This window comes from Zalophus californianus, chromosome 14 (genome assembly GCF_009762305.2).
Source record: "Zalophus californianus isolate mZalCal1 chromosome 14, mZalCal1.pri.v2, whole genome shotgun sequence".
In the NCBI taxonomy this organism is placed as follows: Eukaryota; Metazoa; Chordata; class Mammalia; order Carnivora; family Otariidae; genus Zalophus; species Zalophus californianus.
The window spans coordinates 53,678,096-53,695,227 of NC_045608.1; the positions used below are offsets into that span (position 1 = coordinate 53,678,096).

At 39.4% G+C, this 17,132-nt stretch overlaps 1 protein-coding gene and 1 pseudogene across 3 annotated transcripts in view; one reads left to right on the plus strand and one right to left on the minus strand.

The window, feature by feature from the left end:
• Positions 1-6,141, plus strand: part of RNF138 (ring finger protein 138) — a 37,496-nt gene extending 31,355 nt beyond the window's left edge. For all 3 annotated transcript variants that reach the window (XM_027576794.1, XM_027576792.1, XM_027576793.1), the window contains 3 exons: positions 38-149; positions 1,656-1,763; positions 3,775-6,141. In XM_027576794.1, coding sequence (XP_027432595.1) covers positions 38-149; positions 1,656-1,763; positions 3,775-3,843 — 289 coding nt within the window. In that variant the 3' untranslated portion in view covers positions 3,844-6,141. The remainder of the gene's footprint in view (positions 1-37; positions 150-1,655; positions 1,764-3,774) is intronic.
• A 9,779-nt stretch (positions 6,142-15,920) lies between these two features.
• On the minus strand, positions 15,921-16,842 carry LOC113912863 (annotated as a pseudogene).
• Positions 16,843-17,132: the final 290 nt, after the last annotated feature.

Consider the following 17,132-nt stretch of genomic DNA (forward strand, 5'->3'; position numbering starts at 1 on the left):
TCACCTTAAGTACATTTCATTTGAAATTATTTTATAGTTCTTCTGGGCATCCTACCTTTAAGTGTCCCTTGTGTCAAGAATCAAATTTTACCAGACAGCGTTTACTGGATCACTGTAACAGTAATCACCTGTTTCAGATAGTTCCTGTGGTAAGTACCTGTGTTTAAGACAGTCTTCTACTTAAATATGCTGTTCCATTTATTTCACTTCATGTGTATAAGGGAAAGTATTTGATTTAAATTTGGACAGGGCATTATCATTAAGGTAGACTTTTGTCAACAAAAAATTGATGACCATGAAGCAAAATGAGAATTTAAAATTCCAGTAACTCACTTACAGAAAGGGAGATGCTTATTGTAAGGGTAATGTAGGGGGATAGTCTGGAGGAGAGTGAAATGATGAAAGGTGAACTGGGGATTTATTTGAGGAGTGGCAGAACCAACCTCTGTTGGGGCCTCTCAGTTTCTTAGTCTGTAGGATGCAGGCAACTGGATCTGGTCTGATGGATCTGCTGCAGGTGAAAGCACTTATAAATAAGAATAAAGTCAGTAGGTATTTTTAATTGTATCCTTGCAGAATCTAGTATATGAATGCATAAAGCACGGAGTGAAAAGAATCATACTTTCTTTTTGATGCGTGCATATCTTTTTGATGCCATTTTGAGGCTGTGTAAGAAAGGGGTGAGACCTTTTTGATGAATGAGGGAGACAGAGTGGAGTGCGGGATTCCAGCATTGTGTTAATGGTCCTACAAGTCCTCTTTTGGAACATGAGTTACACAGGTAAGTGATTTCAACTGTGGACGGTACGGGAGAAACTGAGCTGGAAGAGATACTTCCTTTTCAGCTGTATATTTTGATATATAAATATTTTATTCAGAAATAAGAGTAGAAGGAAAATTTTACAAATAAGGATTATAGGTATTTCTAAGCAGTTTTAGTTGGTTGTGAAAGAATGTGCCTTAACTACTGAAGCTACCCTTAAACATAGCACTTACATAGCACTAAGGGAGACAAACCACCTATTCTGCTCATTAGGGGAGGGTCAGTTACTGAGAAGCAAATACAATTGCCAAAGATCTCTCCAGGAAAAATCTCACATTTAAGGTATTTCATTTGTTTTATATTGCATTGGCAAATTTTTGTTTCTGCATTATTTTCAACACAGCACGAACTTTGGCTAGAGTCCAGTTACCAAAGGTTTCTTCTTCTTTGTTTTGAGAGTATCATCCATTCACTTTTTAGCATGTCCTTCACTTAAAACCTTAAGGATACGATTTAAAGTTTACTTCACTTTCATTTTACTTATAAATTAAGCTAATAATTATAGTTAATTGTGACTCAAATGAGATCACATACTTGTTAATGTTAGCAACTATGGTATTATTAAAGGTTGGGTGTGATGTTTCTGTTCAAACAGTTGTGTGGTCGGAGATATAAATAACAGAATGTAAATATCTTTTTATTGTGTTGTTAGATTAGCATAATTTATCTGAGGTAATTTGGTCAGGAAATGATACTGTCTTGAAATTTGGACCTTAGAAATGGTTTTCATGTAGACATTTTCAGTAACATAAGCTTGTGTTGTTTTAATACTTTCAATAATTAGTATGTTTATTTTCATTATTTTATACTTAAAACATTCTGTTTCTCATAGACATGTCCTATTTGTGTGTCTCTTCCTTGGGGAGATCCTAGCCAGATTACTAGAAATTTCGTTAGTCATCTAAATCAAAGACATCAGTTTGATTATGGAGAATTTGTGGTAAGTGAAATTCCTTAAGCTTAAGAAAATACCCTGTAAATATTCAAGTTAAATTAACTTTTTCAATCTAAGACTTGAGTTTTGAGACAAGCTATTGTATCATACTGGATGGTTATAGAGCAAGTTTGGTTGTTTTTTTTTTTTTTTTAAGATTTTATTTATTTAATTGACAGAGAGAGAGACAGAGAGAGAGGGAACAGAAGCAGGGGGAGTGGGAGAGGGAGAAGCAGGCTTCCCGCGGAGCAGGGAGCCCAATGTGGGGCTCGATCCCAGGACCCTGGGATCATGACCTGAGCCGAAGGCAGACACTTAACCAACTGAGCCACCCACCCAGGCGCCCCTGCAAGTTCGGTTGTTTTTATAATAATATAGGTGAACTTTGGTTTGTGGAAGTGGTAAAAGTTAAATTTACTGTTCACCTCCTATTCTAGAGAGATAATTAATATGAGAGCAAACCCCCAGATAGACAAAATGATGATTTATATGAAAACTGTCTAGATTTAAGGGATAATTGTACCTGCTTAGAGAAGTAAAACTGGTACAACAGATGAAGGAGAATATATTTCTCATGTAGTATAAGTTGCTTATTCTAATAGGTTTCTCATATCTATATATGAGACATATTCTTTTTATTTTTTTTAAAGGTTTTATTTATTTGAGAGAGAGAGTGAATGAGAGAGTGAGAGAGATCACGAGGTGGGGAAGGGACAGAGGCAGAGGGAGAAGCAGGCTTCCCGCTGAGCAGGGAGCCCGATGTGGGCCTCGATCCCATGACTGCAGGATCATGACCGGAGCCGAAGGCAGATGCCCAACTGACTGAGCCACCCGGGCACCCTGAGACACATTCTTTTTAAAAATGAGGGAGCATAATTATTAAATAAAGCCAGGTTGAGTAGATTCTGGTGTTAGTTGATGGCTTTAACAGGGCATGAGGGAAGTTACATAAAAACAGATCCCTAAAGCAAAACATGGGGTTACTTTCTACCTCCCAAATGTGTCATGATAATTTTTTAAAGAAGTTAGATGACTTTTTATGGTGAAATTACATTTTATTCAACTGCAGTGAATTAAAACCATATCTAATTCAATATTAATCCTGATAAAGAATGGCTGATACTTATTTTCCAGTTTAGGTAAGCACAGGTATGTGCAATTCTGTCAATGGCATGAACAGAATTTACATTTTTTCTCTGCTCTCCAGTGTTGAAATTATATCATTATTGATAAATGTTTTTTTTATTTTGTGGAATTTGCATTTTTAGTCATGCTGTTTTAAAATAACAACTCAAACATAATGTAAAATTTAGGTGTACTTTATGATTTTAGCATTTTTATGAAATGTAGATTCTCAAATTCTCATTTTAAGAAAGTTTATTATGGAGAACTGTGATTTGGAAAAACAAAAATATATTTTCTGAACCACTTTTGATCTAATTGTCCAGTTGTTTTATTTTGCCACAGAAGAGTATGTAATTTTAATTATTTGAGATTGTCAAGTGGAAGCCTATTTTAAAGCAAACCCGTAGGACATAACTTATAGCAAGTAGAATTAAGTGAAGGAGAGTGGTGTAACTAAGATTGAGTGAGCTATAGTTTTTAGCTATATGTTAGGATTAAGAAGCTGCTGTTCAGTTCTCTTAATTCAATAAATGCTTATTTTCTTTAAAATGAATTTATTTTTAGACATTTGACATTCTTTTCTAGAGATGACAGAATTTATTGTCAATTAAAATTGTGGGTAACCTTTTAACTGTACTTTTAATTAATGACCTCATCATAAAGCACTATAACTCAAATTTCATTCTCTGCTGATCCCATTTGTTGTTTATCAGTTATACTTAAATAATTACAGCTGAACTTAATTACTAAGGTTCAGGTATTTAAATCTTATATTTTAAAGGATAGCATAAATTGTAACATACACCATTTCAAGTGTGTGTAATGTATTGGGCAAAGCATTGAGAAGTGGAATATGTCTTTCCTTTTGACATGTTAATGTCATTGTTTTTAGAATCTTCAGCTAGATGAGGAAACCCAGTATCAAACTGCTGTTGAAGAATCTTTTCAAGTAAACATCTGAAGGCTATAGAAATCTCTGCATCTTTGTACCTGCAAGTGCCATCTTTAAGGGGAAAACTACATGAAGTCACCGTTTCAGTAACTTGATGTGTCTATTAATAAAAGTAATTCAGTCTATTGATTTAGTTTTTTAATTAAAAAAGGTGGGCCATCTAAAAACTTGGTCTTCTTGATAAATTAAAAAATGAAAGTTGGGACATTATCTTTAAAAATATTGAAAAGATTATATTCATTAATGTAATGAACAAAAGGGATTCCATGTTGTACTTATCTTTTTTTATATTACACAGTCTTGAATTTTTCCTTATGTTGCTTTTGGAATTTGTTGCAGTTCCTCCCATTGACCTTCTTGTACACAGGTAACACACAGTAGCACATTCTGAAAGATGTGATTGATAGAAACCTACCAAATCTGAGCCAGTTACCAGAGTTGCAGAATGGAGACTTGAAGTGCTAAATGAAACAATCCAAAGGAAACTTTTTTAATACAGATTCTAGCTGAAGAAATTCAACTATAAGAAAATTGTATTTATATAATGTTTAGTATTTTTGAAGACTAGTGAGATTTCTTTAATAATTATAACTCTTTAAAAAAGTGAAAGTTCATTGTAAAGATATTTCCTTTTTGTCTTAGAAGGAAATACTAAGAGAAAAAATTATTCTAAGAAATAATTTCTTAGAATTAGTGGGCGGTTGGTAATTTCAAATCCTGTTTGTTTGGCTGACTAATTTGTAAGCCCAGAGTATATTAAGCTGAATTACAGCTCTTTGGCCTCAAAATTTTCAATAGCCAGTATTTCTCCTTAGCTAAGATAAAACTTTTATTAGAAACTTCCAGTTGGTGATACCATATTCTACATGTATATTTAGATGAGAGGTTTGGCTTCATCTCAGTTTAGAAATTCATTGAAAGCTAAAGGTGTATATGTATACATGCATACACTTTTGTATGTGTATATGCACACGTTTGCATGCAATTTGTCAGGGTATATACAGAATTTCTATTAAGATTTTAAAAATGGACAAGCAATATGGGATTGAGTGTCTGATTTGATTAACATTTTATATATCACCAAATTTTTAAAAAGTAACAGCCAAATGCTAAGTGATCTAGTTGGCTACTATCACACCTTAAAAGTTGAATTTACACACACATAATTACCTTGTTTATATGGTGCTCATTTGTTATTCTCAAAGATAATGCATGACTATGAAGTAATGAGATGGATGCTACCAACCACTGTTTCACTACTTCTTAGTCAAAACTGGGTTTGTTCTTCGTATTTATTCATAAGAATCATAAAATAATTTGTATTAGAAGCTAAATCAGAGTAAAAGAGGAAGAGTGTATTAGCTGACATTCCATACTAATATGCATTGTTTATGCTTTCTTTAACTAAAAGAACATAAAAGAAAATCTCAGAAGTAGTTTGCTGCTAATATATACATATATTGTATGAAAGGGTATATTTTGGTTTTGTTAAAACCCTTGTTGACTTTTCTACAGTGAACATTTTTTTTAACTTGATTTAATAAAAATGTTAATTTTGCAAGTGGAGTTTTGTAAAAACCTTTTTCAGTCAAACAAAATGACTATGGTAGTAATAACAATCACCAAAAAAGCCATACATCTTGATGAACATATGCCTTTGTTCTGTCATTCAAAAGAGTGATGTTTACTATGTGCTTGAACATTTTCTCTGCAGTTACATGAGTGTAATTGTAAGAATAGCTGTTTAATGAACTCTTTTTAAAATTTTTGAGCATAGATTTTTCCAGTTTAAAGCAATAACTTTACTACTTTCTTTCAGAGTTAATACTTCCAGTATATCAAGTTTTAAACCATTCTGAGATTTGAGAACTTCTTTAAAGAAAAATTGTAGTAGAGATCATCTTGATGAAATTGTGTTTTGAAGTTTGTGGATTAATTAAATATCAATAATAGTCTTGTGTGTCTTTCCTATAAACTTTTCATAAGGAAAATATTGACTATTTGCTATTACCTGGGAACTCCTCAGTATGGAAATGTTTGTTTAAAATCTCACCTTTTGTCAGTGGATTAGGAATAGGGACAGGGCTTTACAGATTTACAGTTTAAATTCATGAGAAAGTCCTTATTTTTAATATGCTTATAGCTGAGTCAGAATAAAGGAGGGAAACTATTGATTGCTGATACCTAAATTTCACAATACCACTGCTAGGAAAGCTATTTCCCTCAGGAAGTTACAGTTTATGTTGTTAAACAGAGTCTTATTTGAGATGTATTGCTTTATTTTTCAATTAAAAGTGGTTTTCTCCTATTTGTGTGTCTAATTAAAATTTTGTCTAGAGGCAAACATGATAGCATTTAGTTCTTGTAACTCACCCTGGGAGACATGGAGTAGATAACCCATTATTTTGCACTTGAAAAAGTGGATAGGAGAAAGCTACCACATGCTGATGTTATATGTTGGATTTAACTTTATAAACCTATTTTATCTTTATTTCAAATGTTTATTTATAAGGCTATTTTGTCAAGTGTTACGTAGCAAGATTTTTCAAGTCCTGTTAGCAACCAGGCAGAAAGCTAGTTAACTGGTTAATAAACATTTTTATATGGAGAAGTTACCCTTAAGTAAGATACCAGGGTCGTAAGAACATATTGCCAAATACAATGTCATATACCTTTTGGGTTGCTTAATAAGTATTAATTATGACCTTCACTGAATCAACTTGTATAGAAATCCATTAGGGCTGCTACTCAAAAGAATAAACCTTTTGAGGAAGCGATGACATTCTAGCCTTTGTGACCCAGAAAACATGTAAATACATGCAGTATAAAACTCATGATAGAAATACGAATAAAGTACTCATTCCATGATACCACTTAGTGTCAATATAATTTTCTGATTTTGCAATACAATTTTGAAAAAAGCGTGGAATGGAAAGGAGTTATGTTAATACAGGAGCCTCAAAAAAATGGGTATTACCACCTGCATTCCCCCGCTCCCCCCAATCTGACAGCAATTGTCCAATCCTGGGGTTGAGAGAGGTGACAGTTGCCACACTCCCACCCCTGAAATGAGAAAGATAAATGTGTGTATTCTGTTATGTACTTAACTGGCAAACTTACATTAAACTATACCGTACAGTTTCCTATGTTCATAGGAATTCCTGAGAGTATAATGGTGAAGGATATACCATTACAGAATTCTAGATGAGCAGGGCACGGGAGTGAATGTCGATTAGACCTAATCAGATGAATTATAGCCATTCTGTGGAGAGGAAGAAGGAACATATGAAATGTGAATGAAAGGAATTTCCTGGGTGCCTGGGTGGCTCAGATGGTTGGGTGTCTGCCTTCGGCTCGGGTCATGATCCCAGAGTCCTGGGATCGAGTCCTACCTCGGGCTCCCTGCTCTTTGGGAGCCTGCTTCTCCCTCTGCCTCTCTCTCTCTCTCTCTCTCTCTCTCTCTCTCTCTCTCTCTCTCTCTCTCTGTCTCTCATGATTAAATAAATAAAAATCTTAAAAAAAGAAAGGAATTTCCTACCTGTCAATGTGGCAAAATAATGTTAAAATAATGTGCACAAAGTGAGCAATAGCCTGAGTAATCAGGGCTTAGATCAAGAAAAAACATTAGAATCCCATAAATCCCTTTATTTCTACTTGCAGTCATAACTCGTCACCACCACAAACTTAGAATACCACAGGTTGTTTTGCCTGCTTTTTAGACTTTATAGAAAACGAAGCACAGTAAAAATTCTATCTGGCTATTTTTGTTCAACATTGTTTTTGAGGTTTTTATATGTAGGTTTTAATTTAGTCAACAGCTACCCTACAGTAACTTGTCTTTTGTCCAGAACAGAAAAGCTAAACAGTAGCTTTTGTGAATTTGTGAATGTTAGATACATTGCAAGTGGTTCTTTTCATGTACGTTGGCACCTGAAGGTGCCAACCTATGTAAAAACAAACTGTCTGGCTCCCCCTCCCTCCCTCCCGCCCCCACAAGTAACGGGAAAGACAGGTGAAGAAAGGAGCCAGTGGCCTTCACAGCTCTTACCTAACCTTTTTCCTAAGCTGCATTGTTTATGCTTTTAAGATTTACTTTCAGCAACTTTCATATATACAGTATTATTAGCTATAATCACCATTTTGTACATTACATCCCCATGACTTACTCCTTTTATAACGAAGTTTGTACTGTTTGATCACCTTCACCCATTTTTGCCCATCTCCATCCTCTGGCAACCACCAGTCTGTTCTCAATTTATGAGTTTGGTTTTCGTTTTTTAGATTCCACATACAAGTGAGGTCATACAGTGTTTGTCTTTCTCTGACCTTATTTCACTTAGCATAATGCCCTCAACTTCTAACCATGTTGTTGCAAATGGCATGATTTCCTTTTTTGTGGCTGAATAGTTGTGTGTGTGTGTGTGTGTGTGTGTGTGTGTGTGTGTGTGTAGACACAGGTTGTTCCATGTCTTGGCTGTTATAAATGCTGCAATGAACACGGGAGTGTGGATATATCTTTGAGATTCTGATTTTATTTCCTTTGGATATATACCCAGAAATGGAATTGGTGGATCATATGACGGTTCTATTTTTATTTTATTTTATTTTATATTTTAAAGATTTTATTTGAGAGAAAATGAGATAGAGCATGGGAGGGGGGAGGGTCAGAGGGAGAAGCAGATTCCCCGCTGAGCAGGGAACTGATGCGGGACTCGATCCCGGGACTCCAGGATCATGACCTGAGCCGAAGGCAGTCGCTTAACCAACTGAGCCACCCAGGCGCCCATGACGGTTCTATTTTTAATTTTTTGAGAAAACTCCATAATGTTTTTCATAGTGGTTGTACCAACTTACATTCCCACTAAGTGCACACTCCCTTTTCTCCACATCCTCGCCAACACTTGTCTTCTTTAATTTTTTAAAAAGATTTTATTTATTTGAGAGAGAGAGAGAGCGAGCAGGGGAGGAGGAGGGTCAGAGGGAGAAGCAGACTCCCTGCTGAGCAGGGAGCCCGACGGGGCTGGATCCCAGGACTCCGGATCATGACCTGAGCTGAAGGCAGACACTTAATGGACTGAGCCACCCAGGCACCCCTATTATGAGCATTGTATTAGAAACCACATTTTCATCAAAATTGTTCAAGAGTATATGAGTATTGATAGCAATTTATATTAGTTATAACCTCTAAAATGTTTTTCATAATTTAGGACCTTCTGTATGACTAGTGAATTTTCTTTTTTAGGTTTGGCTCATTGTCGCTACATATTTTGAATTTGAATTTTGGCATTCAACACATTAGCTGTCCCTCCAAGCTGGATAAACAAGGCCTTCACCTTACTGCACATGACAAAACCAGCCCAGGAGCAAATCATTAAAGACTGCTTTATTCAGATTTCATCTATTAATATTGAGTATGGTTATCAAACCACTTATGAATGTGCTTAAATATTCTAGTCTCCAGCTCTTGCATATTGTTCACAAGGCTAACAACTCTTGATCTACCGGTCCATTAAATGTGTTAAAATATGAAATGTATTTAGTTCAATTTGATTTAGTGAATATACAGTGGGTCATTTTTTAAAAAATTTTTTTAAAGATTTTATTTATTTGACAGAGAGAGATAGAGCAGGAACACAAGCAGGGGGAGCGGGAGAGGGAGAAGCAGGCTTCCCGCCAAGCAGGGAGCCCAATGCGGGGCTCGATCCCAGGACCCTGGGATCATGACCTGAGCCGAAGGCAGACGCTTAACAACTGAGCCACCAGGCGTCCCTACAGTGGGTCATTTAATTACTATTTTCTTTTCTAATTGTTTATAAGCCAGCTACTCTAGAATTTTGTCAAGCAACTTAACTCTTCACTGGTAATTTCTCTCTCTCTGGAAAACAGCTCTATCAGGAATGCTTAAAGGGGCTACATGTGGGATGTTCTATGGTCTTCAGTTGTGATAGGTGTATTATTTCAATAGAGCTGGAAGTTTTTGTTTCTTTTGTTTGTTATTTAGGTCTTGAATATTAGGAAGGACATTCTGATTCTGAAGAAGTATTTCTTGTACAAAATTTGGGAGCAGTTTGATCCAGATAGGGTTTCTTAGGTACTGAGTGGTGCTTATTGAGGGCCTACAATATCATAACACTTTTCAGTGCAAACATGTCTAAATAGAAGATTCTATCTGCAGGCTTATTCCTTTTATATTCCTGATAAATGGCCCTGCTGCTGCTTATGTGATGTGGCCAAATACGTTAAGGAGGCAAGTTGATCTGAGGTTTGTGAAAGCTATAATACAGCAAAAGTTATATTCATTTTAAAGCAGTTTGAATTGGGTTTAAGACATCACATCATTTAATGCAGGGGTGGAAATACATGAAATCAATGGAGGCTGTATCTTTGTTATTCTAAACCTAGGATTTACTGGGGGCACTTGACTGGCTCGGTCAGTGGCGTGTGTGACTCTTGATCTGGGAGTGGGAGTTCGAGCCCCGCGCTGGGCATAGAGTTTACTTTTAAAAATAAAATAAAATAAACCTGGGAATATTGGTTTCCTTGTCTCTTGTCTTGCCTTTATCATTGCTCAAGGATTATTTGCGGTAGTTCTATTATAACATCACAAATTGAAAAGTGACTAGTGTCATAACCACCATAGATTGATATTCAACCCACCTTGAGAATATGACAGGGCTGCCCCCCATGGGCTGTATGTCTTAGGTTATCTGTGGAGCCAGGTCCAAAAATCAAAATCTTGAGGTGAAGCCAGAGGTCAACTCATGGATGACTAGGTCAAAAGCACTGAGCCAAGAGGGAAGACACAAACTACAATGAACTGGTTGGGGGATGGAGATGCTTCTAGTCAAAGAAGCAGACCCAGAGCAAGAAAAGAAGGAATGAACTGCATGAGTATGCTGTGGTGTGAGTTAGGTTCAGGTAAACCTTAGCAGAAGGAGATCCTCTGAGCATAGGCACTCCTTTCATTCTTGTCACGCTCCCTAGAGATTGGACGTGAAGCTTTCATGTGGGAGGCTCTCAGCCATTATCGTGGGATTGTCATTTTTACACTGAGATGCAGTTTATCTGGAACTAGAGAGATGAATTCACACGAAGTAGCTATTTACTTGTACTCAGGTATCTTGAGCTTCCATTCTCCAGTAGCCATGTTTATGGTCAATATTTTCCTGAGAAGAAAAGATGGAAGTCAGATTTGTATCCCGAGAACCTTAATGTTGAAATGTCCCTTCTTTCCTGGATGGCAGTCTCAGAGATGGTACCTGTTTATTCGATAAGGACTCAGTCCTGTCACTTCTCTTTTCTCACTGCAGACTTAATCCCTTATCAAGCATCTCATGTTTGTATGTCGGTGATCCTATTTGTACAGGTTTCAGGTACCATCTTTGTTAACCAATCTCAAATTTTCATCCACACCTCTCCTCTGAGCACCGGACCGGTGTATCTGAGATCTCTTCAGCGTCTCTGGTTTTGGGGTGCATAGGAATCGCCTCGAGGCCTTGTTAAAACACATTGCTGACCCCAACTTCGAAGTTACTGTATCAGAGGTCTGGATTAAGAATTAATTTGTAATTAATTTGTTTATACCCCTAACAGAGCATTACAATTAATTTGTATTAAATCTCTTTCCCAACTAGACCAGTTATTTTCAACACTGCCTGCACTATAGGATCACCTGGAAAACTTTGGAAAAGCAATCATACCAGGTTCCATCTCCAGAGATTTGGATTTATTGGTTTGGGGGAAGGCCCACATGATTCTAATATACTGCCAGTGATTCTTAATCACTGCACTGGGGATGCCTGGCTGGCACAGTCGGTTAAGCATCTTGACTCTTGGTTTTGGCTCAGGCCCTGATCTCAGGGTCGTAACATTGAGCCCTCTGTCAGGCTCCATGTGGAGTCTGCTTAAAACTCTCTGCCCATCCCCCCAACTCATATGCACGTGCGCTCTCTCTCTCAAATAAATAGATTGTAAAAAAAAAAAAAATTACTGCAGCAGACCAGACTATGAAATTTTTGAGGGTGTGATCATGGTGCTCACTTGGTATTGCCCAACTCTTAACACACAGTGGGCAATCAGTCCGTGTGTGTTGAACTGTTTTGTGGCAGTAAGGAGAAATGGCATGGACTCTCCCTTTGCTGAGGGACTAAGATGTTGAGATGGATGGAGACTTTAAGAAACTGGATTCATTTTAGATACTTATTAAGATGCATGATCAATAAAAATTAACAGACAATATCCAGCTTTTCCCGTAAGTGGCCTGAGGTGGTCTCTGAAAATGGCTTGCTATTCACCTGACCCAGAAAACCCTACGAAATCATGCAAGCAAGAGGTTCAAATCTTCATGTCACTTTAAGAACACATGAGAGGCTGCCCAAGCCATCAAGGGTATGCATATCTGAAAGGCCACCAAGTATCTGAAGGGTGTTACTTTGCAGAAACGATGTGTGCCACGCCGTCCCTATAGTGGTGGAACTGGTAGGTGTGCCCAGCCCAAACAGTGGGGCTGGACACAGGGTCAGTGGCCCAAAAAGAGTGCTGAATTGTTACTGCACGTGCTTAAAAACGCAGAGAGTTCATGCTGAACTGAAAGGTTTAGATGTAGATTCTCTGGTCATTGAGCACATCCAGGTAAACAAAGCCCCCAAGATGAGGTGTTGAGTTTACAGGGCTTGTGGCCGGATTAACCTACACATGCGCTCTCCCTGCCGCACTGAGATGCTCCTGACTGAAGAGAGCAGATTGCTCCTAAACCAGACGAGGAGGTTGCACAGAAGAAAAAGATATCCCAGAAGAAAGTGAAGAAACACAAACCTACTGCCTGGGAGTAAATTTTGCATAAAATAAATGCAAATAAAAATTTTAGGGAAGACTGGGTGGCTCAGTTAGGTGTCTGCCTTCTGCTCAGGTCATGATCCCAGGGTCCTGGGATCGAGTCCCACATTGGGGGGAGGTGGTCTTTGCTCAGCGGGGAGTCTGCTTCTCCTTCTGCCTGCTGTTCCCCCTGCTTGTGCGTGCTCTCTCTGTCAAATAAATAAATAAAACCTCCAGACAATATCCAGAAAAACTATAGAAAGCATTTCATTAAGAGATTTGAGAAGGATCCTGAAGGTTTAAAAAGGAAAGATAAGGAATAAACTATGTATTCAGAGATGCTGAAGAAGAGAATCATGGAAGAAAAATAGTTAAAAAATACCATCCTTATGTTTATTAAATACTTATAATTTTAATGTACTTTGGGGCCCATTGTTTTGCTTGAGATTCACAATGAGGGCAAATATCATTCCCATTTTACAGATGAGGAATCTGAGTCATGGTAGATGAGGTTGGGTGATGGTTCTGGTGACAGTAGGCAGAACTAGGACTAGAACCTAGTCCCTAATTCTTAATCCAATGCTCTTTCCAACACGCTGGCTGTCTAGAAAGGATGAATCACTTGAGTTTGATTGTCTAGCAGAAGACACTTATTCCGTTTCCATTTATTCCATTTAGTCCATATTCCCTTTCTTCTACATGTCTGGGTCTCCCCTCCTAGGAGACCTTCTCTGGATCCAGGTCTCTGGAGTTATCTATCAGCCACCAAGGCCCTAAATGATATATTTTTACATGCCTTCTCTGTAATTATCTCCCAGGACCGAGACTCGGGACTTTATTGTACTTATTTGTTCAGTGAACGATTTATATTTAATGAGTGATTTGTGTACGCCAGGATCTGTTCTGCATGCTGGCAGACAGTCGGGAGCAGAAAGACACAGTCCTGCCCCTATGACATTTTAGAACAGCAGGTGAGAGACAAACTTGAAATATTGACACACACGAGTCCCACATTGCAACTGTGATAAGTTCTACCAGGAAGAGGCTCAAACTCGCAGGGTCTGATTATGTCCCAGAGGTCCTAGAAAAGATCCCAGTTCAAACCAGTTCTGAAGAAGTAGGTATTAACTAGATAAAAACATGGGTAAAGAGCTACACTAGTTCTTTCAGTCTTTTTCAGCATTGCCAACTCTTTTCAAACTTCAAAAATTTCTCAGACCTCCCCACGTGATGAGTGGCAGATTTTGAATGATGAAGTATCCAGTGTGATTAATCTAGCAATGACACTAAATGGATTTATAATGCATGAATCACTCGACACTTACATACATTTGAACCATATTTCTTATTTTCGTGGGATATTAATTACTGACTATATTATATAGACAACACTTGCTACTGTGTGCAGCCTCCTTATATTCTCCAAGGCTTTCAGGGTTGGTGCCCATGGGTTGTCCTTCCCTGAGCTAATTTGTGGGCATCTACTACTGGACAAAGAGCAAGTCCTTTCTCTTCTCTCTTTTACCCTCCCCCACTAGGTACCAGAAGTGTATTTTCCAGTAACTTCTTGCAGACATCCGTCGCAGCCAGCTTCCAGTCCAGTTTCAGGGGATGGGTAGTTGTTGCTTGAGACCCAGTAATTTTGAAATGGGAAAATTATATTAAAGAGAGACAAAACAAGCATTGGGTAGTGCAGTGGTTGGTCAAACTGTAGGTATCTCGGGAATCCGCTATGGTTCAGTGTAAGATTTCGTTAGAAAAAAGGGAAGAGGAGCAGTTCTCCTAAGAATGTTTAAACCAGCCTGTTCAAAGCAAGATTCTGGGGTGCTACTCGGGCTGTCAAAACTCTGGGAAAGAAGTCCCAGGGTGGTGCTGTGGGAGCTCGTCTCCCCGGAACACTGCTGTCCTTCCTTCCCTCCGCCGGGACTCTCTAACCTCTCCCCACCTTCTTGACCTCCTGGCTTACCCTCAGCCGGGGTTCTTCTGGGAAGGCATCCCTGACCCCTTTAGAGAGAGTCCAGTGCTCCTTCCCAGTCCCCAGTGTAGGGGATTGCATTCTAGCGACTGCCCTTAACCCCGAGCGTCTCTTCACGAGGCTGGGAGCTCAAGGAGCCGCTCGGAGGCGCCCCGCAAACACCTGCGAGAGGAATTTGTCATTGCTTGTGGGACGCCGCCAATTTAAAATAAAGATTACGCGGCAAGTGGGGGTAGGAGAAAACGTTACTTACGTGTAGACTCCAAAGTCGTGTGCAACCCTGCCGGGAGTTTAAGCTCTTGGGACAGTTGTTATCCTGAAGGATATAAAGTATTGTGATGCATGTTCATGATTCTGTGACAGGAAAACTGGCAGCTCTGGGGGAAGGAAGCACATATTTCTGCTTTTTAATCTGTCACATAAGTAACACACTGCTCCTAAATGCCAGGTGGAGTTTGCTCTAGGGATGAAACCCAGAAGGGACGAGGGTCGGCATCCGATTAGGAGTGCGGGCGAAGGCTGGCGGACGCACGTTCATGGAACGGCCGCAAGGTGGCAGCTTAGAACCGGGACATTCCGGATCCAAGGCTCGCCCACTGAGCGCCTTGCAACACTCTCCGCAGGGGACAACGGAGGGCCGGTATCGTGGAGCAATTCGAAAGGGGAAGAGAGAAAGAGATTGTAGTACTTACTGCGTATATAATTTTGTTTTATAATTTTGGTTTTTTATATATAATTTTGTTCATAATTTTATTTTTTTGAAGATTTTATTTATTTACTTGACAGAGAGAGACACAACGAGAGAGGGAACACAAGCAGGGGGAGTGGGAGAGGGAGAAGCAGGCTTCCCGCGGAGCAGGGAGCCCGATGTGGGGCTCGATCCCAGGATCCTGGGATCATGACCAGAGCCGAAGGCAGACGCTTAACGACTGAGCCACCCAGGCACCCCAATTTTGTTTATAATTTTATAAAATTTTGTTTCCCTTAGAATCAAAGCCCGGCCCACACGTACAAACCCAGGCACAGAAAGTCTCACAAATGCACACTGAACCCGCCTCATTCTCAGGAAGCCCCACAGTGAGTCTGAGCTGTTCCATGCCTGACTTGGCTGTCCCCAGGCGGCCCTCACTTCCTTTGACCATGTACCATGTGCTTTCGTAGACTATTTAAAGACTTCCTGAGGGTAATTGTGCTTTTATTTGATTTTCACCTAATGTATTCACTTTTTTTTTTTTTACTTTTACAAACTGTTTATTTTCCGTCAACCTTTTCCATTTCTATTTCCATTTTGCTTGCCTTTGTGGAAGAGCAGCTTAAGACCACTCAGTGGTTGTTCCTACCCATTCAGTGGCCTGAGCAATGGGAGCTGCAGACCAGTCTTCAGTGGCCGGCTGGGTGCTCCAGTCTTCAGTGGGGAACTGCTGAAGAGGCACCGAGGGCACCTGCACGCCTTCAGACCAGTCTGCGACTTCAGGCTGAGTAGCAGTGAACTCAGGAGCTGGAGCCGTCCATTCACCCCGAAATTCCTCCTTGGTCACAGCCTTCTCAGCAGTGGCCTGCTCTTCCTTTTCAATCTCTTCAGGATCTCTGTAGAAACAGAGATCAGGCATGACCTCCCATGGGTGTTCCGGGGACATGGTGCCACGCATGTGCAGAACTTCCCTGGCCAGCATCCACCACATCAGACCCACTGAGTGAGCTCCCTTGTTGTTGCAAGGGATGGCGATGTCCACATAGCGCAGAGGAGAGTCTGTGTTACACAGAGCAATGGTAGGCAGGTTAACATAAGGTGCCTCTGTAAGAGGCTGTGGTCAGCCCTGGGATCACTAACCACCAGAAGTCTCGGCTCCTGGAAGGCTGCCTGGATCTGGTTAGTGAAGGTTCCAGGAGTGAAGCGGCCGGCAATAGGAGTGGCTCCGGCAGCAGCAGCAAATTTCAGCGCGGCTCGCTGGCTGGTATTCCTGGACGATGTGACAGTGACATCAGCTGGGTTTTCAATGGCAACAATGGCACGAGCTGTCAGCAGAAGCTTCTCCCAGGTTCTCTTCAGATTTATGATGTAGATACTATCACTTTTCCTTTTGTAGATGTACTGTTCCATTTGAAAGTCAAGGTTGGTGCCACCTAAATGGGTTCCTGCTGCAAGAAATTTGAGGACATCCTCCTCCTTCATTTGCAGGACATCAAGGGCTCCGGACATTGTGAAAGTTTCCCTTTAAGTTAGGGTGGGAACGCAAAACAACGCCATAGGATGGGAACACAAAACAACGCCATATGGACCCTTCCCTGGGTAGCTTGGAAAGTAATGTATTCCCTTTTGAACTTAACCCTCTTACAATAGGTTACTCTACCCTACTTATGAAAATATGCTTTTATAAATGCGTATATAGATTATATATAACTATATCTTGTGAGTTATAAAAATATATGACATACACTGATGAATCAGGGAACCAGTGCTTTCCATCCTTCCTTGCATGCAGGAGGTGCTCAACGTATATTTACTGAA